The sequence below is a fragment of the Idiotropiscis lumnitzeri genome, chromosome 1 (assembly GCF_059441095.1).
Source record: "Idiotropiscis lumnitzeri isolate Australia: NSW breed Sydney's pygmy pipehorse chromosome 1, RoL_Ilum_1.0, whole genome shotgun sequence".
NCBI classification, from domain to species: domain Eukaryota; kingdom Metazoa; phylum Chordata; class Actinopteri; order Syngnathiformes; family Syngnathidae; genus Idiotropiscis; species Idiotropiscis lumnitzeri.
Genome location: NC_142391.1, coordinates 34,846,599 through 34,872,608, shown reverse-complemented (window position 1 = coordinate 34,872,608; position 26,010 = coordinate 34,846,599). Strand labels below are relative to the sequence as shown.

Below are 26,010 nucleotides of genomic sequence, written 5' to 3'. Positions count from 1 at the left end.
GCACTTACTATTTTTCATAATGTATTTTAAATTTTAATTTTGCGCCTTGCTTAGGGGCCTCTCTGAAAAAATGAGCATCCCTCCAGCAACCAGTTCTCATATTATTTTTGTCCGCAGTCTTTGAAATTGGAGACCATCGCATTCCAAGGCACAAGTCTTGAACTGCTGCCACCTCCATTTTCACTTATGATTAGAGATGATTTATCTTGCAGAAACATACTCACTGTTTTTCTTCCGTACTTGTCAGATATGTTTCCCCAAAGGGAGGAGCTGATCATCATTCCAATAAACACCGCCTGTGTTAATTGATAAAACATGTCAGAGAATTCTAGAACATCACACTAGAATGTTTGCATGATTTTTTTTTTTTTTTTTACAAAAAAGAAAATTTCCAAACTTCTGTAGTGTTAATTGTTACACATACACGGTGTGGAGACGAGCAATAAGACACATTCTTAATAAACTACTGTATTCATTTTAAACGAGCATTTGGACTATAGTCCGTATTCTGAGTTTACAACTTCTGAAACGGCCATTTTCTGTCCAAGCACAACTGTATCTGAATACACAAACCACTGAAACAGGTATCATAAATGTCTGTTTGGATGTGTTTAGTATGGAAAATTTTGAATTAGAACAGAGATGGTAACGCGAAAGATGCTATCTCAATTGCATCATCAGTGATCTTTGACAGCTTAATCACAAATGTTCTTCTGGATGAATGGACGGAGATTTTCACAGAAACAATCCAGGATATTAAGTCCAGATGAGTCCAAGACAGGGGTGTCCAAATGTGGTGATTCAAATGATCAGGATTGTTATCATGCTTTTGCAGAGCTTGCTGAGTATCTGATTTTATTTTAAAAAGACTACCTATATTTGGTCCCAGTCTAAACAGAGTGACATTTCCACTTGGGAGAGAATAAAACATTCAGAGTAAATGTTACACACACACGATTAAGATTAATAACATTGCTGATATGACTGCATATTTACCGATGTAAGTAGTGCCACCTCCAGACTTGGTAGCCTCCACTCGCAGTGAAGTTGCGGAGCTAAGATGCTTAGAATCATCATCTCCATTGCATCTGCCATCTAAACACAACAATCAGGAGTTCACTGACAAAAACCTACATGAAGTATAATACTCTACATGAATGCATAGCACAGAGACTGTGTAATAGAGAAGTCCTCACCCAAGACAGACCAGTGAGGATGGAGAGCTTCCACTGGAAGGTCCCAAAGCCAATGGCCTCAACAGCATCCTCGACCATGAATGTGTCTAAAAGAAGTAAATCATCTTGCTTATAAAAGTGCATCGACAAAAAACAATGAGATCGCATTACAGCGCCTACCATCAGTTGGGTTGGCAAACTCCCGAGGGACAGGAGCTCCTTCTGCTAGGGCCACAGACACCATCTCTTTTGGCTCTGCCGCCCGCACCGCTGGAAAGGACTCTCGGCTTTCGCCATCATCGTCTGAGCGTGTGCTCTCACCCGTGTGACGGAAGCGGACGACACTAGAAATTAAATATCAAATCTGCAAATCCTTCATCCCCAAATAGAATGACTATGTGTCAATTCAAAGTTAGTTCTTTTGAAGATGTGCTTTGTTTGAAGCATCAAATGCTGCAATGAGCTATCTTTTCACTCTGAATTTTGGATCTGACCTGATTTAGCTGCTCATGTGCTGGCTGGAGGATATGATTGCATGACACAACCAAGGCAAGGCTGATAATGACTAATTTTACAGCATTTCAATAAAATATATGAAATATGAAAATAACATCACACTGTGTGACATGACAGCTCTGCAGACTAAATACCACAAAGCGTTCCAGAAATGGAAGGTGCAGTTTTCTCTCACATGCTGATAATGACCAGTTGACAAAATGCCAGCGAAATGTTCTCACTGTAAGTTCAGTGCTTTCGGTTGTACATTCTGCAGATTAGTTTGGGCGAGTTTCCTCCGGGTACTCCGGCTCCCTCCCATAGTTCTAAAACATTCTAACTCAGCCATCCATCTATCAATCATCCAGAAGCTTAAGCAGGAAGGCCAAGACTTCCATCTCCTCAGCCACTTCATCCAGCTGATCCGGGGGGGGTCCTGTGGTCAAGCTGGGAGACATCGTCTCTCCAGCGTGTCCTGGGACATCCTCCTCGTGGAGCATTCAGTTGACATCTGAACAAGATACCCAAACCACTTCATCTGGCTCCTCACGATGCATAGTAGTGGCTCTACTCTGAACCACTGCCAGTTGACCAAACCTCTGATCTCACCTCTAAAGCAGAGCTTGGCGACAATGAATAGAACAATATCGATTCCAGGACCATGCATTTTTGCCACTGATAGCTCCCTATCGCTAATTTAATCCATTATGTTAATTATTATATACGTATGTGATTGTAGATGGAACCTTCCATGTATGGCCAGGATCTTTTTGGAAGCTGTGATGCCCGTCTTTTTCAGTTTGATTGATTCTGGTATGATCTATACCAGAGGTATTCAATTAAAAGTCACAGAGGTCCACGGCTAAAATTTCTTCCAATTTAAAGGTCCGAACCAAAGTCCAACTTCCCTTAATGTCTAGCCTATGTTCACATTTTTATATAATTTCAATATTTAGTCATTTTCAACAGAGCGCACTTATATACTAAATATTTAGCAATGTTACCATTAAACACCTTTGCCAGTCGTTTATTTCACATTCAAGAAAATGTGGCTCCAGGAATTTAAGGGTGCCACTTCCGGAAAAAAACAGTAAAATATCTCCTGCAGAAATATATCAAGTGCTAAGCATTGAGTTAACATCTTTTACCTTTTTTTTTTTTAAATCAAAGAGTTATCAGCCTATAAAAAAAACGGAGAGCCGAATTATCCAAGTAAAACAGGTCAACATGTGCAGTACACAATCAATAAAAATGGCTGTCCTCATGAAAAACTAATTCAAAATGAGCTTTGACAACACCTTTTCTTTTGAATATTTTTAACTTCTCTTTATGAGAAAAGTTAGTTTGTGCCAGTGACTTAAATCTGGGTTGGAACGGAGTCAGGGCCATTTGAATTTGGTAGATTATTTCAAACATCTGGGTTTTGTGTTTTTCTTTAAATAATGTTTGTGCAACCGCATTTATGCACTCCTTCACCTCTGAATGTTTTTTTTATGTTTCCCCAAAATCCATGATACTTTTAGTGAACATCCGTTTGCTTACCGCTGGGCTGTAAACGAAAATGTGAAAATCTGTTATACTGCACTCGAAGTTCGATGTTTTTGCGTGCGCTCACCTCAAACTTCAGCGGATAACTTTGCACAAAAGGGCGGTGCTTTGTTTCGTAGTGGCGCTTCGCAATGTTGCGACGGTTTCGGAGCATATGATGCACATTGGTTTTGAATCGGCTGCAGCCAGAACGAAACTAAATTTCTCCGTCCATTCATTTAAAACAAGACGCATTGACCTTGCTAACTTTTTAGCACGGCATACTGTCAGCAGCACTCTTTTCCGGTCTGCTGCGCAATTGGCAGTGGATCGTAAACAAAAGATTTGATTGGCTCAAATCAGTGACGCCTTTTTTGTATTAACTAGAATTGCAGCTTCAACGTTTGCGAATGCGCCCTGAAAAAAATTCATCATAGATTGGTCATGGGTCCGGTCCAAACCATCTGTCGATCCGGACCGCGGTCCGCCATCTGGTGATGCCTGATCTATACTTTAAGAGAATTACTATCGGGGACCATGGGATGGATATATTTGAAACAATATTGAGAGAAGCATAAATCTCAACTAAAAAATGTTGGAAACACGTTTATCCCAATGTATTTGCATATAGGTACCTAGAAGTCGATTTGAGCAAAGGTTCAGATCAGCGATGGTCACGGGCGCAGCCAGGGATTTTGGGACCCATGAAAAGAAATCTTATTGGGCCCCCATCCATCCATCTTCTTCCAGCAGAAGAACGGTCAATTAGGCCGGCCAAAAATGTTGATACCGTTTTACATACAACTATGCATTTTATTGATATTTTTGACCTTTTCCTTATTTGTGGAAACAATATGATAGTTACTTGGTAGCATAAGCATAGCAAATATAATGAAATTCCTATAGATTCAATTATTTGCTGCAAGGCTGAAACCCTTTATCTCCAAACCATCTCTTTCTTTAAATAATTGAACATAAAATCCTCAAGATAAATTACCAGAAAATTCCAAATTTAAATACTATGTAACCTCTTCCAATACAATGAAATGCAATTATAATCTGTAGAGAAAGAAAAAACATCTCTGCAAACACCACCAATAACAATATTGCCTTTTATGAATTATTGTAATTTGAACATTATCATCTATAGAACAAGAACCAACAAGCTGCTGCTCAAGAACTTTTCATCACATGAACCACGATCCCACCTTGCCTATGAACGAACTGGGTGACATTGTCGACCCTTGGCTTCTTTCGACTGCCTAAGCTTCGTTTGACGTTTTTCTGACTTGAAGGGCATCTTGCCTCTCCGCTTTCACTCAGAGTTTGATAACGCGAAAAGCGGTCGGACACCGCAGGCTCGAGCGACTGGACTGAACCATTTGACGTAAATGGAGAGGGGGGTGTTGAGAAAGTTTACCAAACAAATACACTTATTGTTACCGTCAATGCATTGTAATATATGGGTAATTCTACGATTATTATTGAGTCTAATGTTATTTTGTCAAGTTTATAATTTTATTAAGGGCTCTTCTGTTCCCTTGTCGACCATGGGCCCCAAGAGTCCTCCTCATTCCCCCCTTTCCGGCGCCCCTGAAGATGGAATAAGCTTCATAAGATAGCGCCTCGTGAAATCATTAATAATAATTATGAGAAATTATTAAAATAATCAGTGAATTCAGTCAGAGAGATAAATACCATTAATTGTCAATAAAAACATAAACTTTATTGTAGTTTGAGCAATTTTTTTTTAAAGTGTGTACTAGGAGCACTTTGCAAAAATGATCCTCAATTTCAAAGTAGCAGCTCTCAATTAAAAAAGGTTGATGACCATTTCTGTTTACTATGTCTTCTGGATATGGTCACGCAAACTGACAAAATACAGACCTATTCATGGTTGTTGTATTTTTCTCATCTTACATTTCAATGCATACATGTTCGTATACTCTATTACAGGGAATTCCGAATTACAACACATCTAATGTTCGATTGCAACCCAATAGTATGTGATTTCAAGTGTAAGAACTGAAATGAGATACTGTTCAGGTATAGAAGTCATCATTGTCGAAATCAGAGCAAATCGGCCTCATCCAGACAAACAACACGCACATGCGACGACACGGCTTCAGAATGTTATATGATTTTGACGATTGCATCCAGCACTGCCTCCGGCTAGTCTTAATGTGTTGACATCGGTGTGCATCACATGACGCTGGCGCTCTGATACAATGTGAGCTAATTCTGTTGTGTCGCGAGCTGGCCGTACAAACAAGTGACATACAGAGTGATTAAATGAAATCAAAATGACAAATTGCATAAAGCAGTTTAACTCACGGCAACTGCCTCAGCTGGAATAGATCATCGTCCATTTTGGTGTTTATTTTCCGACGCTACGTTTGGCCTCATCGCGGTTTACATGATCACGACGAGCTGCGATTTCAGCACTGAGGAGAGCGACCCACAGACGGCCAATGAGAAGCCACCCGATACAAACAGGACAGACAGACTAGACGAGTGTTAATGACAACAAAGTAGATTACGATAAATCCCCGAATATAAATTTGTTTATATTTCAGGTAGCTTATTCATGTAATAACACTTGCTCACTAATGAAGAAATAAACACATGATGAGACACAAACGTAGTTTAAAAAATTATATACTAAATTAAAATACAATACTTAATTGAGAGGACTGCAGAAAATTAAGGTAATCAAACGTAATGTGGTTTTGTCAGTCGGAACATTTTTTGTTAAACAGTGAAAACATCAGTGCGCCTCCTTTGTGGCTCCCCTCAAACAATGCTGAAGACAATAGTTCCGCAATAACAACAGGATGTTGTGGTGCCGACCCGAGAGCTCGGATAAGCTTGTCAGAGAGTATCTTGGCACCGGACCAAGTGTCAGGTAAAGTATTCAACTTGGCAATTAACACATTAAGCTTCTTAGCTTTAATGGTTCACCTGGTCAAAATAGAAGCCGGTCGCGACGCCGCCATGCGTCGCGCTCAGCCAGCAAACAAGACAGACAAACAAGCGACCGGTTTAATGCCCGTGTTTCTAATCCTTAGCGAAGACACAGGTACGAATGCGTTATTGATGTGTGGTAATTATGTACCTTGTGTAGCTCTCTGCGGATTTCAGATAGCATATCATTGGAAGATAAAACTCAGCGTTGCTGGTAAGTTAGCACACACGCTAATGCTAGCATAACTACAAACACAAATGGCTGGCTTGTTGCATGCTGTTAGTCAAATTTCAGCAAGTGGTTGCAAGAAGCACAACTCTCGCCGACGTTGGTAATTTTCAACTCTACGAATATCATGCAGTACTGGTGTTATACGTTTGGATATTTACATGCTTTTTTTCCACTTCTATACAACAAAACGAAAGAGTGGTTGCACTCTGTATTGTCTCTGCTTGCTTGCTATAAATCAGAAATGGCTTTAGACATGTTTGCAACACGATGCAACCAACCACGTTTGCCCACTGCTCATTTTTAGGGGGCACGCGGAAGAATTTCTTAATTACTGAGCAATGAATATAAGAATAAAATGGAACACACGTTGTATGAAGTCTAGCAAGTCTTGACTGGACTCACTATTGTATCTGTAAAATCATAACCGCCCCCCAAAGTCTTTGCTGCAACTACTATGCTTCGAGGTATCGCTATACTCATTATGTTCTGTCTTCTTTAGAAACAAAATGCTAAAAAACTGGGGTGTCATTGGTGGTGTTGCTGCTGCCATTGCGGCTGGTGTGTACGTTTTGTGGGGCCCCATCACGGAGCGAAAGAAGAGAAAGCGAGGTGAGATTTCACAAGATGCATAATGCCAGCTGTGAAGATGTAATTTGAACAGTGAGCTGTTTTCTCACAGGTATGGTTCCTGGTCTGTTGAACTTGGGCAACACTTGCTTCCTGAACTCTTTGCTTCAGGGTCTGGCAGCATGTCCGTCCTTCATCCGGTGGCTGGAGAGGTTTTCAAATTCACCCGCAATCCGGTCGTACAAACAAAACAAGTTGTCCACAACACTTCTCCAGCTACTCAAAGGTTGCGAAACAATGCGGCAGGCGTAAAAAAAGCAAAGCATTCTTGATACTTGAGTTGAGGGTTGTTTCTGCGTTAACAGCTCTGTCCAGTAATGAGCCTGGGGATGAAGACGTGCTGGATGCTGCGTGCTTGCTGGAAGTTCTCAGACTATACCGGTGGCACATCAGTTCTTTTGAAGAGCAGGTTGGTCTTTGGTGCTTTTTAGTAGGGATTTTTACCCTATTTTTGGGAATGAGTCAGTTTTATTTTTGTTATCCCTCCTTAGGATGCTCACGAACTCTTTCATGTCCTAACATCATCTCTCGAGGAGGAGAGGGACTGCCAGCCGAAAGTCACCCACTTGTTTGACATGCAGTCTCTTGAGGTGAGCTGTCATCTTTCACCTTTAAATGTCAAATGTTGAAACAAATCACTCAATGGACCCACAGTTTGAACACAGCCTTGGCATTTTTCTTATTTTTACATGAATGGGGTCAACGTGTTACAGACATTGTGTTAATGTGAAATTTTAAAAAATAATAATAAAAAATTGAAAATACATGTTTTTCCCAGAGAGCGACGATAAGCTTGTCAATCGCAACTTGAGTTCACTTATTGTAACTTTTAACTACACATTAAATCACATTTGTGGAAAAACAGAATCAAATAGTAAACAGTTGAGATATGAAATTGTCTGCAGACCCAACTTTCCATAAAATGTAGAAGACATACCAGTTTATTTCTTCACATTCTTTTATTACCATAGAGCTGTTTTTCTTTTCATTAAAACAATACCAAAAGTGGTCTTGAATGGATTAATGGTATTTAAATGAATTAATTAATAAATTTATTATCCAAGTTAATTTAGTTCCAGTTTTGGCGATAGAATGAATGAAACAGGTAAGTCAAGGTTGCAACCATATACACATTTCAAATTGTGTATGTGTTCCTCCGTCAGAGCCTTCCCGATCCAGATGAGAGGACAAGCACTTGCAGAAGTCGAGGTAAAAGAGGAACTTTGACTCAAGTCTTAGGGTGCATGCATGCTTAAATGTTTTTTTCTCCCCCTCTTTTTGCAGCCCCTCTACACCCGATTCCAAGCCCCTGGAAGTTTCAGCATCCTTTCCATGGCCGTTTAACGAGCAACATGTTGTGCAAGCGGTGTGAGCATCAAGTGAGTTTATTTGACATGAAAGCATAAAGGTGAGCTGTTTTTTAAGGTAACCGGTAGTTAATATGATTACACATTAAAGACCTAATTTATTTACATAAAACTGTAGAGTGAACTCTATAACTATAACTATTACTATATATATATATATGTATGTATATATATATGTATGTATATGTGTATATATATATATGTATATATATGTATGTATATGTGTATATATATATATATGTATGTATATGTATATATATGTATAATTATTGAAAATGAATCATTCTCCGTGAACCATAAGGTAGTGTCTAATTAATTCCAAGCATACAAACAAAAGCAACAGCTTCCCCCAAATATTTTAGCTTTCTTTTGTCAAATTTATTTTGTATCCTTGCGGTTTAATTCACAACGGCTGACTCCACAGTCAAAAATGGTATGGTCCTAATGTCTGGCATCACCCTCAAGCAGAATGTTTTATTTTTCAGAGCCCGGTGCGATATGATTCCTTTGAAAGCCTTTCATTATCTATTCCTTTACCTCAGTGGGTAAGCGAAATAATCATTAAAGCCAATCTTAATGTACATTTTGCCTTAATCTGACAAGTATTTGTGTTTAGGGTCGACTGGTCTCTCTGGATCAGTGTCTACAGCATTTCATCTCCTCAGAAACTATCAAGGAAGTAGAGTGTGAAAATTGCACCAAGGTATTTTCCATCAGAATTTCCTTGCATAATGTAAAGACCTTCTTAAGGACTCATGTTTTCCCCCCTATCTCCATTTTAGCTTCAACAAGGGACAAGAGTCAATGGACAGCTTCTGGAAAGTCAGCGGACAACATTTGTAAAGCAGCTTAAATTGGGAAAGGTAATCTGCATTTTTGCATGACCTCGACTTATACTTAGCCAGCGTATGTCAATACTGTTTAGGAAGAATGTTGGACTTTGGGCAAAGACTGTTCTCATTTTGTTTAATCTGGAAATTGCAACTTTGGCAACATTACCCAAAGATGCTCTTGCAAATATTAGTTCATCCAATGTGTTCCTTCCTCCGTCAGCTGCCCCAGTGCCTCTGCATCCATCTGCAAAGACTCACATGGTCCAGCGAAGGAACCCCAATAAAACGACAAGAGCATGTTCAGTTTACGGAGTATCTATCAATGGACCGCTACAAACACAACACCTCCATACAGACAAGCCAGCGTACCATACGTGCAGGGAAGCACCAAAAGGCAGAAAATATGAGAAAAGATGTGGAAAAGCCTGATGCTAATATTATACGTATGGTCATCATCATTATCATAATCCAGCCTGTTCCTATCATCACATGCATTCATAGTTTCTTCTTGTATGTTTTGCAGATGCCGAGCATTATAACAACAACAAGCCCTTTGCAAATGGAAACTGTACGTCTGTCTGTTTACATACTACTTGTGGGACCACTCAGCTGGGCCTCACATATGACTTCCGGTAAGCTGCCTTGTTTTCCCCAACACCTGACGACATCGTCCATTACAAGAATAACTATAACAAGGAGCTATCCAGTTGAAGAACCTAAATCATTTTGTTTGGATTTTGAAATAATAGAATTAGAAATACAGTAGACTGACCAAAGTTGAACATAGTCTGGTCTACGACGCTTCTAATTTCCAAACCGTTTTCCATAACATTTGCAATAAAATGAAATCATTCCAGTATGAAACTGTCAGCATCATAAAATGCATGAGCTTTTTATTTAAGTGACATTTTAACACAAGACCCGAAAGACACCTAATATATATATATATATATATATATATATATATATATATATATATATATATATATATAATAACATCACATAACTATGATTTCTTGATTATGTTAGGCTAGTATTCATTTTCCAAAATGAAGGCCTTGATTACCCTAAAATAAAAAAAGATAAATCCTCAAAAGTCCTCTTTGGATAACTTAGTAATTTGTCATGTCACCCACTACGACTGACATTATGCTCTCAGCCAAATGCGAATATTTATTGTATTGATCTTATTTTGCTAAGCATTTATATGTGTTATTACATTGAAGTAAGTCTTGCAAGGCAGTTGCCTAACACACAAAAAAAAATTAAGACCATTAATCCTTTTGATGCTCACTGACCCGAGATCTCACGTGACATCACACATGATGGCTTGCCTCTCAAATTTTGTTTGACGTGCAAATTGTACCACTTCTGAGGCTAGAGTTTCCAATGTGGCCTGTTCCATGGTCAAACAGTTGCCCTCATCTAATATTTATTAAACATGGATATCATTTATGGAACATGAACAATTTTATAATTGAAAGAAGTTTAGCATGCTTGCAGGCAAAATGAAAAACAAAACATTATACCTTGACTTTGGTAGGAAGTGATGAAGCTGGAGTCTGACTGCTTTAAATGTGAATGAACTTATGCCAACTCATCTTTAAAGGCTATAGAGGTCCGGTCCTCGAGAGTCCCTAACTAGCTTGTTTAAAGCTTGCAGATGAGATGATAATTTGAAATCGTGAGTTGGAGCAGGGAAACAGGCTTTGGCATCCATTTCTCAATTCATGTGCAGGCTTGAGCAAATGTAGACATTTCCCATCTGTCACTATGTAAACGCAATCTTTATCTCCTTTCCGCCAGCTCCACGGAGTACCTTTTCCAACTCACGGCTGTGCTGGTTCACCATGGTGACATGCACTCAGGACATTTTGTAACATACCGACGCAGCCCCTCCCCGCCTTGCAGTTCCTCGTCATACATCTCTCAGTGGCTTTGGGTCTCAGACGACTCGGTCCGTAAAGCCAGCCTGCACGAGGTGCTGTCCTCTAATGCTTACATGCTTTTCTACGAGAGAGTCCAGAAGCAGAGTGCCCCGTTGCCGTTGCAGGAGTAAGTGAAGGCTCAATGGCTAAATTCATTCTGCTGCCTTTCCAGTCATATGATCACAAATGGATTTGTCCGTTATGACAGCGTAGTTGATGGGAGTTGACATGAGAGCGCATCATTTGATTGTATGGTATTTCTTGTGTGAACAGATCGTAGCAATGATTTGTGGTCATGGGAAGTTCCTGCTTTGATCCAAAGCAGGAGACTCCAATTCCAAAGACTGTGGACATGACTAGGATTGCAAAGGAAAAACTGAGACTTGTGATAGTACACTACATTCCTGATTCAAATCTCACTTGGTTCATATATGGCACATTCCTTCTTGATGTTTTCAGAACTGTTTGAAAGAAGGTTGGTTACATTTTTCAATGCTGAGAAACGAGAAGTCAAACTTGATCAGAATTTGATGATTATGCATACATGACACTGATGATAATCGTTCTCGATGATTTAATCATGTATGTAGAAATAGTCTGGCAGTTGTGCATACAGTTATTTGGATCTGTCTGTTATTGTATTACAGAATGACTATTTACATATTGTAGCTGCACATTTGAAGTTAAAGTGCAATGCTGCCTCAGAGATTTTTAATATCCAGCCATAAGTGCGTGACAATTGTTTTACTCTGATGTAAAAATTTGAAGGATAATTTGGTGTCCAGATTCAGCTTTGTCAATAGAGGAGTTCTAACAGATATGTCCAGACAGTGGCTTCTCTGCAAGTTATCGTCAATATTTTTAACCCTGCATTACTAGTTACTGCCATTTTCCTTCTTCCAAACTAGCAGAGAAGGAATGATGTGGAGCAGAAGCCTCTTGTTAATGTTTGCAATTTGCACTATTGTACAGTAAATTCATGTGAAATGTTTGTGTGCTATCTTGAAAGATGATTGTGTGTGAATAAATGTTAGTTTTATTTGCAATCTATGTCCATTTACTGATAGGCAGCTGAGTATATAGCAAGCAAGAAGGCTCTAGTTTACGATTCAGGTTGTATGTACATTAACGTGAACAAAAATGTTGGTACCCCTCCATTAAAGAAGACCCACACTGATTACTGAAATAACTTGAAACTGACAAAAGTTGTAAAAACTGACTGTAAATGATCAAATCCCAATCAGGCATTGCTTTGTTTTTGTTCGTCCATCAAAACTAAATTACTAATGAAATTGACAAACATGGCGGTACACACTTAATTTCAGATTTTGTTGGCCGAACCTTTGACACAATCACCACAATCAATATTTCTATTACTCAGAGAGATTTGTCCACCCGTCGACAAGAACACTGCACAGTAGTGTCTATGAAACATGGAGGAGTCATGGCTAAGTTCAGGGTCTGCTTTTCTCCACCTAGCACAAAAAACCCAAGTACAGTATATCAAGATTTTTTTGTGGGTTGTTTTTTTTGCCCAATAACTTATTTTTTCTCTAAAGGTGATGTCAACTCATAAAAAAATCTTTGCAATTATGTTTTTTTTGTGCCTTCACTCGTCTAAAGATGGCATTCTAATCAACATTGCATTTGCGGAATATGAGTTAAGCAGCAAAATCCATCTGCTTTTTAGCCATTTCAGGGGGCAGCCATTTTTTCACTTCAGTCAACTGTAAATGACATCACAGTTGCGAAGAACTCAGGTAACATCTAGTCGCGGCTCACCTGTTTTCAGAAACTGAGCAATAATTGGTCGCTCGATGAGCCCTGAGCAACTGTGATGTCATTTTCAGTCGACTGAAGTGACAAAATGGCTGCCCCCTCAGATGGCTAAAAATGGGTGGATTTTGCTGCTTAACTCATATTATAAAAATGTGATATTAATCATAATGCATTGTTCAGACTAGTGAAGGGTCATAGAACATGTTAAGAATTTTTGGGGGTTGACGTCCCCTTTAACGACAAATAGTGACAAGAAAAACAAACTTACACCATTGGTACAACTCATACATGTATAAATACATTTTTCACCATACATTCCAGTGGTTGTGTTAGATTCCAATTCTTTTGTTCTTTAAACAATCTTTTTTTTTCTATTCATCTTCAAACTGAGCCTCTTGCAATTCTGAGTTTCTCCATTACAAATAATTCTTCAGCAGTGCACACCCACAAATCCACAGTTGGTTATTGCACTTTCCTGGTGGACAGGATGCGTCTAAATGTGAGGTTAATGCGAGGTAGTAGGACTTTCTTTCGAACGGGAAGGCTGTGATACCAGAAAGTGTTGGTGGGCGAGTTCATGAGGAGGAGGCTTCCGTGAGCCAGCACCAGCTTGACAGGCTTGATGTGCTGACTGCTTTGTTTACCTCGAGCATCCCTGTGGCGAAAAACGAAATCTCGAGCGGCGCCGAGTGAGACTGAGGCTATGGGAGACAGCGGATCTAGTTCCCTCTCGTCATCCCGATGCTCACCCATGTGATCCTGCCCATCTTTGTACCTGTTGAAGACAACAGATCAGTTAAGTATTAAAGCCATTGTGTATTCTTCATATTTCCTACCTGTTGATCAGGACAAAATTGAATGTGCGTCCTGTTATTTTGGTGACAGAATCCCGAATATATTCCAGGGTGGGAGTCCATGGACAGGCTAAACGTGCCACTCCAGAATAAGTGTAAATTAATCCTGTATCTCCATATGATGCCTGTTTCCTCGGTATATCGTACACCTTTCCAAACACTTGCACCTTTGCTTCTTCCCCTGGAATATAACACCAGTGTCACGGCACCACTCTTTTACCTCTCATGACTTTTAGATTAATGACATGATTTTCACCTGTTGAGTAGACTACTTCCTCTTCCAGCTTTTGGAAAAGGTGGTCAGCTTCTTGCTTGGTGAAGAGCAAAGCATAGTCACAGTCCAGACCTTCTGACTCTATTTTTTGCCAGGGAACGGGATCTGAAAAGTCATCTTCCTCAGCATCCACCACCTGTTCCTTCCTTTCAATTCCCTCTGGTTTAAGCTTCTTCAGTGGACTCTTTATTTCGGTGTCATCAGGCCATGATTGTTGACGCACAAACTTCTCCTTTGCACTCATTTGAAGATTCACACCTGTCGGCACAAAAGAATAATACGATGCACCATTAAAAACAACACTATTCTTGGGTTGGCAAACTTGGCAGGTTTGTTATGATCTGCTGGTAAAGCACCAACCTGATGATTTTAGATCACGGATTATACATTAATAAACTAAATTAAATCAATCAGGTTAATACTCATTCAGCTATAAATGTTTGGCAGTTTGAATGAATTGTGCCAGACCAATGGACAAGATCAAGATGAAATTTTATGTGGCCCGTGAAATCTTATCAACATGTTTCCTTAACCTCGATTCAATACTATGAAAATATTAATCACCAAACGAGAGGAGGGATGATGTAATATGATTTGGTTTCCGCACATAACATATGAGGTCACGGACAAGAAATGTAACGAACTGTAGTTACATTACATTACATTACAATACACTGTAGCCCTATCCTGAGTCCTTAAACAAAAACGTGCAGCTCAGCTTCTGACTCGCAGATATCCTGTCCACAAGTGCAAGCTGAAGTCCCAAACTCCCCAGATGGGGTCAAAGTAATGCCAAATGCCATCAGAGGTTTGTTCACATAATAATTCAGACTGCTGAAACTGTCTCTGATGTACTGCAATGTTCTTTTTTTCTAGAAAGACGTCAAAGGTAGGTGTTGCGTTTGTCTAAAAATAAAATATTTAAAATGTTCATGTTTCATTTTAGATGCCATGCATTCCGTTCTCGTTTAGATAAAAGATTAGCTGTCCGTTTGACAATTTGTTCCCATACGAAAAAAAAGCTACATACCTGTGTTTTTTACAGTCACAGTACACAACGGCTAACCTGAGGTAACAATACGAAGTATCCAGCGATGAAAACAAGTTTGAGATCCTTTGTCCTAACGCAAGCCGTCATATATTGTAAAAAGCCCCCCCAAACAACACGACACGCGTTGAACGACCGTGGATTGAACGTTGCAGAGAAGAGTTGCGGAAACACCAGTGGGTCATGAACGTCTCACAGCTCATTATCATAACGCTGTTTCGTCACTTCAGTGTTGGCGCGAATTTGTTTTACTTCCAGGAGGGGTTTGCAAGCAATTCATTGCCACATTGCTTTAAATTTATTTATATTTGCGCACTCATCGCCGAGGCAAGAACATGATTGGGCAGAAAACTATTAATTCATTTTTCTCACCGGTCTCCAAAAAGACGTCATGCAAACAATTAAATGAAGCGGACCAAGATGCTAAAGACCCCGTGAGCGTTTTCTTTTTGCATAATATTTTTGGATAACGCTTTTAACATTTCCTATTGGCTTTTATTTCTCTAAACTCTTACTTGCAAATAAATAGCTTCAGCGGTGCGTGTTTGAACCAGTTGCAGTTTCCTCTAAGCGACAGCGACAACTAAGCTACATTCAAAAGCACTACTCCGTTTAGTCTTGTTAATAACTGGACGCAAAAATGTTAGCGCTCCGTTGTCAACCGGTTTGTCAGGTAGTTTCCTTCCGTATTCTTTTCTCACCTGCTCTATGTTATGCACAATTCACTCCAACCATGCAGAGGAAGCGCAAATCCTCGGCGGTTGATCCAGAGCCCTCCAGCCCCCGGTCGGCTCTTCTATCTCAGGAGCAGCTGGACATGATCGCCCGTAACAAGAAGGCAGCATTGGAGAAGCTCTCTTCCGGTCGGACTCCTCCCGGGTTTGGGGAGAGCTGGCAAAAGCCTCTGGCTGCTGAGTTTGGCAAACCTTATTTCAAACAGGTTAGTGGCCCAATTGACTATTCTGTGAGGACTGGCATTACACCGGGGCTAGGGGGTGCTACAGCCCCGTCAGCAATCAGTGGAGACCCTCCAACATTGGATTTGATATTATAAAGTACTTTTACCATTGCAGTTTTTTCTATCATTGCAGTATTTTGTATCATTGCAGTATTTTGTATCATTGCAGTATTTTGTATCATTGCAGTACTCTTACCATTACAGTACTTTTATCATTGCAGTATTTTCTATCATTCAGTATTTTTTTGTCATTGCAGCGTTTTTATTTATTTCCCCTCTGTACCATGTACAGACATTAGGAGTGACATTCAGGACTGACAATTAGGCAAATACAGTACAAGTCATTGCCTGGGACTTTAAGTTTCCACGGACCCCCAAATAGCTTATGAAACTGATTCTAAGGTTTTGTTTGATTTAAAGTAAATTTTGTTTTAGTCTTAATTAACATGCTTAAAGACACAGTTAATGGTCAATCTATCATGATCTTTTTGACTGCTACCAACACCTTTCTCATGCAATAGATGACTGTATTTTTTTTGCGCACGTGCAGTGTGGATTCTGGAAGACAATGAAGGAGTGCTTGCAAAAATTTCTCAGAGGGCGCCAAACGTTTGAGAGTGCTCCAAGGGTAGTTAGAGCAGTTTTATGACGTTTCATGCTGTTTAATGACACACCCCTTGCACTCCCCCAGTTGATGCAATTTGTTAACGAAGAGAGGAAACGTCACACGGTGTACCCACCCGCTGAAAATGTCTTCACCTGGACGCAGATGTGTCAAGTTCGAGATGTGAGTCCTATTGTTCCACGTGCTCTCTTCAACTAATCACACATGTTCATGATCATAATTGCGATCACTACTTTTCAACCTCTTAATACCAACAAATGTAAAAACAAATTAAACTAATACTGTCATATTCCCTTTTAACAGCCTTTGCCGAGGCGAGTCTATTTTGAATAAGCTTTGCAAGAAAAAAAAAAGCCAAAGAGAAACAGAAATCCACCTGTGGAGTCAAGGATTTTCAGCCGTTTGGGGAAAAAAATATGCATTTTAGCCCCCAATACTTAAATACTGCTAACTTAAATTTAGATATTAATTAATGTTAATAGCAACTAAACTGATCTGTGCAAACTTTGAACTTTTTAGTTATTTGGCAGCCATGTGCAGAATCCTGTACAGTGTCATAGGTTGGAAGCATTTCAGAAGTAATGTTCCTCATGTTGTTCATACGGTGGCTAAAGCAGAAGTGGAGACTAATTTTGCCGTTGCCAGTGATGCCAATTTCAACACTAGTCAGTCATCAGCTTATTTCCCCAAGTGCAGTATTTCACAACATTTACAGAACCAAGACAGTTGATTTTGACATCAGAAAAATCTCAGAGAATAATGATGTTTACTTTACTTCCAAATTAACTTTAGTCATCGTTTAATCTGAGCCTGTTTAATCAAACACCAAGATAATATACTCAAAGGAAGGCATGACTTTTTCTGTTGTGTGAATGACAACAGATTTATTGTAAGTACCTTCTGCCATTTAATAGAAGAGTAATTAAATGTTCTGCCTGCCATTGTATATCACTGGCATAGGTAGATGAACAAAGATATTTTCGTAATTAATAAATGGTTTTCAGAACAAAATTAGGTAAATTAGACATTTTACCAAGAGAGCCCTAAGGATTTCTCTCAGAAAGTGATTGTGCCTTGTTACCACAGATGGTGACAAAGTAAAAACAGAATAACTTATAATGACGGTGGTAATCGCATTTGATTGCGTTTCATAAAATAATGACAAAAAAAGCAAAACGCCTGATAAACCGCTGAAGTGGAGGACAAACCCTTGTTTTGTTCATATATCCTCTCTCATTGTCGACTTTCCTCGTTTCTTAACCGCCAGGTAAAAGTGGTGATCCTCGGTCAGGACCCGTATCATGGTCCAAACCAAGCTCACGGATTGTGTTTCAGTGTCAAAAGACCAGTACCTCCCCCTCCCAGGTACTCTAAATTGAAAGCTTTCTTTTGATCTTATCCTCTTTATTTGTTGTTGTTTGTGTATTTTTTATTTTTTTTTCAAACATGGTACCACTATCAGAGCGATAATATTTTCCATTCGTTTGTAGTTTGGAGAATATGTACAAAGAGCTGGTGAATGACATAGAAGGCTTCCAGCATCCGAGGCATGGAGATCTGAGTGGCTGGGCAAAACAAGGTTGGTTTTGAGCAATATAGTTAGCTGAACTGTGTCCAAAACGGAGTCATCTGCTACCCTACAGGTGTGTTGTTGCTCAATGCTGTGTTGACCGTGCGAGCGCACCAGGCCAACTCGCACAAAGACAAGGGCTGGGAGACGTTCACCGACGCAGTGGTGCAGTGGCTCAGCAATAACCTGGAAGGCCTTGTATTCATTCTTTGGGGGGCGTACGCTCAAAAGAAGGGGGCCACAATTGACAGGGTGAGTGCATTTTGTTGCTTTGAATACATAACTGCTTGAAAAAAATATTAATGATAGTCCATGGATTCGTAGAAACGTCACCACATCCTGCAGGCGGTGCATCCTTCTCCCCTGTCGGCTCATCGTGGATTCTTTGGCTGCAAACATTTCTCAAAGGCCAATGAGCTGCTGAACAAACGTGGAAAGTCGCCTGTTGACTGGAAGGCCCTTTAAACTGTTGCACTTCTCTGCATTTTTCCCCCACGCACCATGTTGTGTCACTACACGAACTCCTCAATAAGCTTGTCTACGTTTTAAAAGATATCTGTAGATAACATTATCTTTACACAAGAAACACTGTTATGGTTTGTGCGAAGTTACTTTGTCTTTGTCGCCGTTTGTTATTATAAATGTGTTATATTTTGAATTTTAGTGTTGCATAACGTTTGTACATTTTTACTTTTTTATACATTAAAAATGTTACTCCCTCTTACATTTGATAACCTCTGTCTGGCTCACTTGTTACACTGAGAAGTGATGAGGTTATGTTTATGCATAAAAAAACAACAACACTTTATTGCGCTCTTAAATTAGCTGGTTCTGCACATATCTATTGATTAATCAGCTCTTGTGATTTAGTCATTGATATTAGACAATTGCGGTGCAAATGACGTTAAGGTCTGTGGTGGGTAGCTAAAAGTAAATATTTGGTGAGCTTCTTAGGGAAGTGGAAAAGTCCAAACGATGAGACAAGAAACTAGTCCTACTTCAAATATGTATTTATTACTACAGGTGATTCTAAGACTACTTTTTATATTGTGTCGTGAAAGGCTCACAAAGGAGTCCTTCATAACAGCCAAATGTACACTTAATATCTCGCTTCAATTTCCAACAGCATATCCTTGTAAAGTGGGATTTTATGCCATGACTGCAATCAAAATAAAATTATAGACTAGAGTAGCCATTGAGTGTCTTCCGTATTCCATTACTCTACATGATAAACAACATATGACGCCAACGACGACATTTAATTTAATGGCGAGTAGTATTTTTTATTAATTTATATTCATTTGTTTCCCAACGGGTCGGCAAAACGTACTCCGTTTGAATACTTCCGGTAATGTGATGACGTTGCAACTCTCGACCGGAAGCGTTTGAAAAAACTCCACCCTAGCGAAGTTCGGCCCATGTTTATTGTTTAATTAATTTAAAATTCACGTGGTAGAAGAGGTGACAATGCCCGTGCAAAGCGTGCCGCTTCAGGATGCGTCGGTTCAGTATCGGTTACTTCATCAGTATCTATTTCTTCTGAAGAAATATCCCATTCTGACTAAATCTGTAACAAGGTTCGTAGTTGTGGACTTTGACATGTTTGCTTTTCTGGTGCTCTGCAGCCAGTTGTTGGTGTCCTCTTTTGACACGCACCTTTGTTTTCTGAATTTGCTTTGCTTATCAATTTGAACTACATTGTGTCTCGACAGACGCTCATCGACCAGTCATCTTCTGCATTTGAGACTTCCATATATTTTCACCACATTTAAGTTTTGACACTGTCATTTATTCTGCTGCGTGTTCCTTTGTTTGTCTTTCCTGTTTTCAGTGGCATCCTCTCAGCCTTGGGAAATCTTCTTTCTCAGATTTTGCAGGCAAGAAAAAAGTCCCAAAGTAATGCTTCAGCCAAAGAGATTGACACAGCTGGAGCTGCACGATTTGCCATTTATGGGTGAGACTTTTTTTTTTGTTTTTCCTTTTTATTTTATATTAATTCCTAACTTACAGTGGATTTTACTTATAGTCTATCTATAGACTACACATCCCTTTTAAAATGCCTGTTTTTCTGGGAAATAAAAATATGAGACCGAGACAGACCATTTGAAAACATCTTCCAACATGAATAAACATTTCAGCAAGAAAAAAAACTTTTTGGTTTGTTTTAAGAGAGAAAAGAAGTAACAATAAACAAGTGGTAATTTGATTGCAAGAGTGTGCCTACCCACAATCTGGGGATGACTCACTAGGGTGGCTCTGACTAACCCATAATAAAGCTCAGCTGTTCTAGTTGGCTTTTCCCGCCTTATGTAGTATGCACTTAATTGAACTGTGACATTGCACATCTGTCTCACAGTTCTAAGGTTTCTGGATTCAAATGTTGGCTTCATCCTCCTGCGAATGGCTGAACTGTGACGTGGTCACTTAACCATACATACTAGAGCCATTTAAAACATTAATATTCAACAATTTGGTGGCAGTAATTCCCTGTCATGTTGTTCCAGTTTGTTCATTACTGGACCAGTCAGTCACTACTTTTACCAGCTGATGGAGATGTGGATGCCAACTACAGATCGGTACTGTGTCGTCAAGCGTCTCTTATTGGATCGCCTTGTTTTTGCTCCCGGCTTCCTGATGATTTTCTACTTGGTGATGAACATCCTAGAGGTGGGTACCGATGATCATTTGAACCAAATAGGAAAATCTCTAAGGTAAATGTTTATCCAAACACGAGGACTAATATTCTTTCACTTTTCAGTATCCAGAACACAAATTGTCCATTATTCCTGTTGCCCTCATGTTTTATTTATGAATTGTGCATAATTCACACAAAGTGTGCGTCCACTGGGAATTACTTGGACCGGTCAGAAGACTTTAAAGGAAGACGTGAGAGCTGGAGAAAAAAATATTTATGCGATGGTAATCTTAGATCGCTTTAGGGCAATAATATTTTAGCGCCTATGCTGAGGAAGCTGATGGAGTCCACAAAATAAGATCAGGTAGTTTGTAAACTTATTTATACTATATTTATTTATACTATAAACGTAAAGTTCTCAAACACCTTGCAACAAGTTATTTGCTAAAATTAGTTATTATAATTAATTATGATAATATAATGTATATAATAATTATTGTTTATTAGTTTTTTAAAAAATGTTAAGTAAATAGTCCATAATTTCAAGTTAATAGAAAATGTCGGCCATAATAAATATGTATCGCAACAAACAGCTCAACAGTACCGGCAAATCCACCGAATGAATTCTAAAGCAATGAATAATCTTCCTTTTTTTTTTTCTCAGGCGAAAGGCTCAGATGACTTTTTAAACAAGATTCGAGGGAGTTACTGGACTGCTCTGAAGATGAACTGGAAAGTTTGGACACCTTTCCAGTTCATCAACATCAACTTTGTGCCTGTTGAGGTTCGTATTTCACTGACATTCTGCCTACAGCCGCACCCAGTCAGCTTTGTGTCCAATCTGTGGTGTGTTTTCACTTTCAGTTCCGAGTGCTGTTTGCCAACGTGATCGCCTTATTTTGGTATGCTTACCTTGCAACGGTGAGAAAATGAAACATCCAAAGGTTTCAACTGAGGAAATGCAACTGGAGCATGTTTGTATGATTAGGAGCGCCAGAAAACTGTGATTCTCCTGCCAGCTGCCCAGCAGCTAACTGATGTGGACAATAATTAACACTTTACAATGACTTTAACACTGTGATTTAATTTTACATAGTTGACTGAGTTTGTGACAGAGCATCAGAATAAGTGCATCTTATATTTGGTATGATAATATCACCATCCCAACACAATAGCTTTATGACTGAAAATACTGTAAATATAATATTTTAAAAAAGCTAGCGACATTGGGCTTTTGGGTGAAATTTCAGGTTCAACCTAAAATGCAATATAATACTGTTGAAAAAGATTTTACAACATTTTTATATCAAATATACTATTCTTTTGTCCGAATCTGCCTTTGTTTTTAACAATAATATAATATGTAATATAATTTGTAATATTTATGAATTAAGTATTTGGAATTAAGATGAAATTGTTCCTTTGGAACATAACTACAAATTACAATGCATGATAAAGTTCATATTGCACAAGCTTCAATTGAAAAAAAAAATAATTATATATATATATATATATATATATATATATAATCTCAAAAATGTTTTTTGCTAGAGGAAAATAAGCCATCTCGGATCAAACTTTGCTATTGAAAATTGTGCCAAACATCTGTTGTGAATGTTGCTGTTCATCTTCTTGTTTGAGAACAGCAAGCTATGCAAAAAAGGAATGAAACACTCAACAGTTGGGCGGGTGCATCGAAAAGTTTAAAGAAATTCAAACTGAATTCAACTGGAAAGGTTATACTTCATCTTTCACCCAAAGGCCCAATATCAATAAATGTTTTGAGTAGTGAAAAAAACAAAACAAGTGCCCTTTTTGTTTGCCTCTACTGATTTGTGCTAAAAAAAAATGGGTCAAATGTCTGCAAAATGTGAAAGAAAGTAGATGAGTGATTTATGTTAATGATAACGCATTTGTCAAAAATAAATGGAAGACAATACTAGGACTTATTTCTGGACTTTAAGAACACACACGGCACTTCTGTTAATGTTAAACAAGAGGATGCAGCTAAGCGAAGTGCGGGTAGCTATTCATCAGCCTCCTCTCAGCCGAAAGGTCATGTTGATGGTGCTCAAAGCTTTGACGTTGTAGTCCTCCAGTTTCCCGCCTGCCATTTCTCGGCCTTGATGAATGAGCCTCTGCTGGCTCACTGGAACACCCTCTATGTTCTCCACCTTTCGTTTGAAATCGCTCACCGTCATGCTATTGTGGATCTCGTAGGTTCTCAGTTCCCCCCTTTCGTTTCTTAAGAACACCTGGATCGTCTCAGACTCCTTCACCAGCAGACACACCCTCGATCCGGCCTGCAGGCCGTAAGAGCTGACTTTCCGGGCGTCGTCATCGAGAGGCGTCCTGTTGCTGCCTGCCAACACTAGCTTTTGCGTATGCGCGGTGATCCCCAACTTGGTCTCAATTAGGCTTTTGAGTGACCCCACTGTGTCCTCAGGCTGCACGGTCACGCTTTGGGACGTCCCAGTCAACATAGTGATGATTATCTCCATGGTCAGCAGCCTGGAAGTGTCAGAAGTGCTGTGTACAGCTTCAAAAATATAAAAAACAAATAAAAAAAAGAATTCGCACAAAGCCGCTACCTACCTTGTAATGATGTGAGGAAAGCAAAGTTTTTTGTGCAGCTGCTCAGCTGTTTGTCAAATAGCTTTCTAGCAGCGTTCTTATAATCTGCAGCATATTAGCTCCCTCCCACCCTGATAAAGATTTCTTCAGCTAAGTGTTTCGGTTTCTATTCTCTCTAAGTTTCAATACAGCTCTGTGAAGAATTTGGCTCATTTATCATGAGTTTGAAAGTGATTGGTTCAGTTGTCAACAAAGCCACATTTCCTTACATCAGGGGTGTCCAAACTTTTTGCAACGAGGGCCAGATTTGCTGAGGTGAAAACGCGTCAGTGTTGACCATTGTTACGGCGTTCGTTCCGAGTCACCTTGTCGTAGTTCACATTTTTTGCCTGTTAGTGCCTCTTGATTCTGAATTACTTGAGATGGAATTTGATTCCTTGAACAGCTACAGTCGCTGTGCAAATTAGGCACACTGTTATTTTGTATTGCTGTGAAAAGAAATGTGCCAATCTCCACTTATCCTGTTTGGAAGTGACAACCCTCTCTGTTAACTTTCCTTTTCTTCTCTACAGTCTGTCATTTATGTTCAAAAGTTCAGAGGTCAAAATGAAGTTCACCTTTAATGTACATTTGAGGTTCATCTGAAATTTCATTCACAAGCCAACTACGCCCAAACCTATTTTCGATTTGTGAATGCGTAAAAAATATTCAAGTGTCATTTTATTTTTTGTTTGTGGTCACAAAGGTCTGCGAAATGTGAAAGAATGTACAAGACACATTTGACTTTTTTTGTACTTTAAGACGCACACCAGCGATATTGATGTAAAAAAGGATGCAGTCAATCTGAAAAAACCATGTCAGTGGCTATTTGTCAGCCTCACCTCTGACAAAAGCTCATGTTGTTGGTGCTCAGAGCTCCGAGGTTGTAGTCCTCCATTTTCTGCTTGATGAATGAGTTTCTGCCGGCACACTGGACCTTCCTCTCTGCTGAAGTCACTCAGTGTCTTGCTGACATCAATCACGCACTTAATTGTCACAATCATCATGTCAACATGTTTATGAAAACATGCATTGAAGTAAAAAAAAAAAATCCTCTCATCGCTTGATTTCGCACCAGGAACCAATCACGCCCCTTGTATGAATGCCCATGGGTAGCCTTCATGTTACCTCCTCTCTTTGTAACGACGCGTCTTCCCATTATATAGCTTTCTTTTTTCTTTATTTTTGTTTGATGAATAAGTTGGAAAACCCCACAAAGCACTGTATCCGCAATGTGAAGTGCAAAGTGGTGAGCGAACACCGCATATCAATATACTGAGAAAAAGCGTCAAAGCTAATGATGAAATTATTCCTAAGTATGAAAAAGAAGATCCAAGTTGTCAGAATTCAGAGTGCTTCAACATGGCAGTCCGCTCCTCCCTCTTTGGTAAGGGAATATTTCCTAAGGTAAAAGAAATACATTTTTAGTGAACAATCTACGATAGTAAATGTTAAGAAAAATGTGCCAATTCCAGCAGCACTATCTTTACACAAAGCAAAACAAATACTTTTTTGGGGAGTGCATATGTCTTTTACCTGGTGGCGCCACATAATATTCCTCCACTGTGTTTTTGGGGAGCTGCAGAAGTTCTTCTGCATGGTTGCCTTCAATCGCTGCGTCTTCCCTCAAGTATAAAACTCTGGATGTGCATAGAAGACATACAACATGCCCATGAGCTGCAGGCTTTGGATTGGCATTCAGCCAACGCGTGTTACATACCTGTCCTCCAGAACCGACTCCATCGGTTCGACTCCTGAGGTATCAACAACATGAAGCTGATCTGCGCATCTGATGGCTTTTTCCAAACAGGCCAGTCCCTCTTTGGTGCGGAAATCCACTAAGGCCAGACGCTCAAGTTTGTCCACCAGTTCGGCTGCTACTCGCGTTGGCTGGAAAACAAATACGTCATTTGTACGTTCTCATGTCTGGTTGTGGAGTCTCTAGTCAGTGGACTCCAACATTTTAAAGGAAACAAGAGGTCATACTGGTGGCAGCTGGTCCTCTGATAGCGGCTGCCAAGTTGGAGCTGCGGGCACCTTCAAAAACAGGCAGGAAACCAAAAGAGCACGTCATTAAACGTGATCCGTTCGGCTTGGGGCTGCATGTTGACGCCCTCGGTTTACCTTCGAGTTGTGTGGTTGAGGACTGAACTCACGCGTCCCATTAGCGATGTGAGAGCTGCAACATCTTTCACAGGTGAAATGTGACTGCGAAGAGCCGATGTGTGATGAAGGCTTAGCAAAATTAATTTTCTGTAACACCCTGTGGCACATTCGCCCGGAAGCGGTGCAAAATGTAGCTGTTTTTAGCATCGTTAGCTGTGCAACATTGAAAGTAAGAAAAAAAAACGACAAAAGACTTTATCTCCTAGCGACTACCGACATTGAATTTTAATACGAAAGTGACCCTGTCAACAGAACACCAAAACATGGAGCAGTGGTGCTGTAGTACTGTTCAGCGCATGCGCAATAACTTAGACAAAGATGACAACGACGCTAGATGGTT

The 26,010-nt window shown here is 39.6% G+C and overlaps 6 protein-coding genes across 13 annotated transcripts in view; 2 read left to right on the top strand and 4 right to left on the bottom strand.

Moving 5' to 3' along the window:
* The window catches only part of svopa (SV2 related protein a), a 10,490-nt gene extending 4,535 nt beyond the window's left edge, over positions 1–5,955 (bottom strand). Inside the window, exons 1-6 of one of the 2 annotated variants that reach the window (XM_088297399.1) lie at positions 5,878–5,955; positions 5,532–5,641; positions 1,356–1,519; positions 1,197–1,282; positions 997–1,095; positions 225–296 (exon numbers count right to left, since the gene is read on the bottom strand). In XM_088297399.1, the coding sequence (XP_088153525.1) occupies positions 225–296; positions 997–1,095; positions 1,197–1,282; positions 1,356–1,519; positions 5,532–5,566 (456 nt within the window). In that variant the 5' untranslated portion in view covers positions 5,567–5,641; positions 5,878–5,955. Of the gene's footprint in view, positions 1–224; positions 297–996; positions 1,096–1,196; positions 1,283–1,355; positions 1,520–5,531; positions 5,848–5,877 lie in introns of those variants that run through there. The other variant, XM_088297398.1, reaches the window with a different exon arrangement.
* usp30 (ubiquitin specific peptidase 30) lies at positions 5,307–12,194 on the top strand. 4 transcript variants are annotated; one of them, XM_088297403.1, is made up of 13 exons: positions 5,307–5,380; positions 6,893–7,002; positions 7,073–7,246; positions 7,326–7,429; positions 7,512–7,610; positions 8,184–8,229; positions 8,305–8,399; positions 8,873–8,932; positions 9,004–9,090; positions 9,170–9,250; positions 9,441–9,663; positions 9,744–9,852; positions 11,027–12,194. In XM_088297403.1, exons 1-13 carry the CDS (start codon positions 5,307–5,309, stop codon positions 11,277–11,279), a joined length of 1,515 nt encoding a protein of 504 aa, XP_088153529.1. In that variant the 3' UTR covers positions 11,280–12,194. The 4 variants fall into 4 exon arrangements, with proteins under 4 accessions (XP_088153529.1, XP_088153526.1, XP_088153528.1 ...); XM_088297400.1 differs by lacking the exon at positions 5,307–5,380 and adding an exon at positions 5,962–6,102; XM_088297402.1 differs by lacking the exon at positions 5,307–5,380 and adding an exon at positions 6,140–6,276.
* Positions 12,162–16,089, bottom strand: alkbh2 (alkB homolog 2, alpha-ketoglutarate dependent dioxygenase). 3 transcript variants are annotated; one of them, XM_088297406.1, is made up of 4 exons: positions 15,805–16,089; positions 14,038–14,313; positions 13,764–13,962; positions 12,162–13,702 (listed from the first exon to the last, which is right to left on the bottom strand). In XM_088297406.1, exons 2-4 carry the CDS (start codon positions 14,297–14,299, stop codon positions 13,390–13,392), a joined length of 774 nt encoding a protein of 257 aa, XP_088153532.1. In that variant the 5' UTR covers positions 14,300–14,313; positions 15,805–16,089; the 3' UTR covers positions 12,162–13,389. The 3 variants fall into 3 exon arrangements, with proteins under 3 accessions (XP_088153532.1, XP_088153533.1, XP_088153535.1); XM_088297407.1 differs by lacking the exon at positions 15,805–16,089 and adding an exon at positions 15,086–15,283; XM_088297409.1 differs by lacking the exon at positions 15,805–16,089 and adding an exon at positions 15,122–15,281.
* pxmp2 (peroxisomal membrane protein 2) lies at positions 15,302–22,830 on the top strand. The gene is given in 11 exon segments (XM_088297440.1): positions 15,302–15,537; positions 15,843–16,043; positions 16,753–16,848; positions 17,954–18,051; positions 18,177–18,265; positions 18,330–18,373; positions 18,375–18,508; positions 20,088–20,210; positions 20,761–20,923; positions 21,556–21,675; positions 21,756–22,830. Coding segments are annotated over 11 exon segments (1,236 nt in total). The 5' UTR covers positions 15,302–15,438; the 3' UTR covers positions 21,825–22,830.
* On the bottom strand, positions 21,757–24,471 carry isg15 (ISG15 ubiquitin like modifier). 2 transcript variants are annotated; one of them, XM_088297420.1, is made up of 2 exons: positions 24,347–24,471; positions 21,757–23,402 (listed from the first exon to the last, which is right to left on the bottom strand). In XM_088297420.1, exons 1-2 carry the CDS (start codon positions 24,400–24,402, stop codon positions 22,925–22,927), a joined length of 534 nt encoding a protein of 177 aa, XP_088153546.1. In that variant the 5' UTR covers positions 24,403–24,471; the 3' UTR covers positions 21,757–22,924. The 2 variants fall into 2 exon arrangements, with proteins under 2 accessions (XP_088153546.1, XP_088153553.1); XM_088297427.1 differs by lacking the exon at positions 24,347–24,471 and adding an exon at positions 23,487–23,576.
* On the bottom strand, positions 24,168–26,010 carry gatc (glutamyl-tRNA amidotransferase subunit C). Its single transcript, XM_088297410.1, has 5 exons — positions 25,629–26,010; positions 25,491–25,541; positions 25,225–25,394; positions 25,041–25,144; positions 24,168–24,906 (listed from the first exon to the last, which is right to left on the bottom strand). The coding sequence occupies exons 1-5, from the start codon at positions 25,815–25,817 to the stop codon at positions 24,845–24,847; spliced, it is 576 nt and encodes a 191-aa protein (XP_088153536.1). The 5' UTR covers positions 25,818–26,010; the 3' UTR covers positions 24,168–24,844.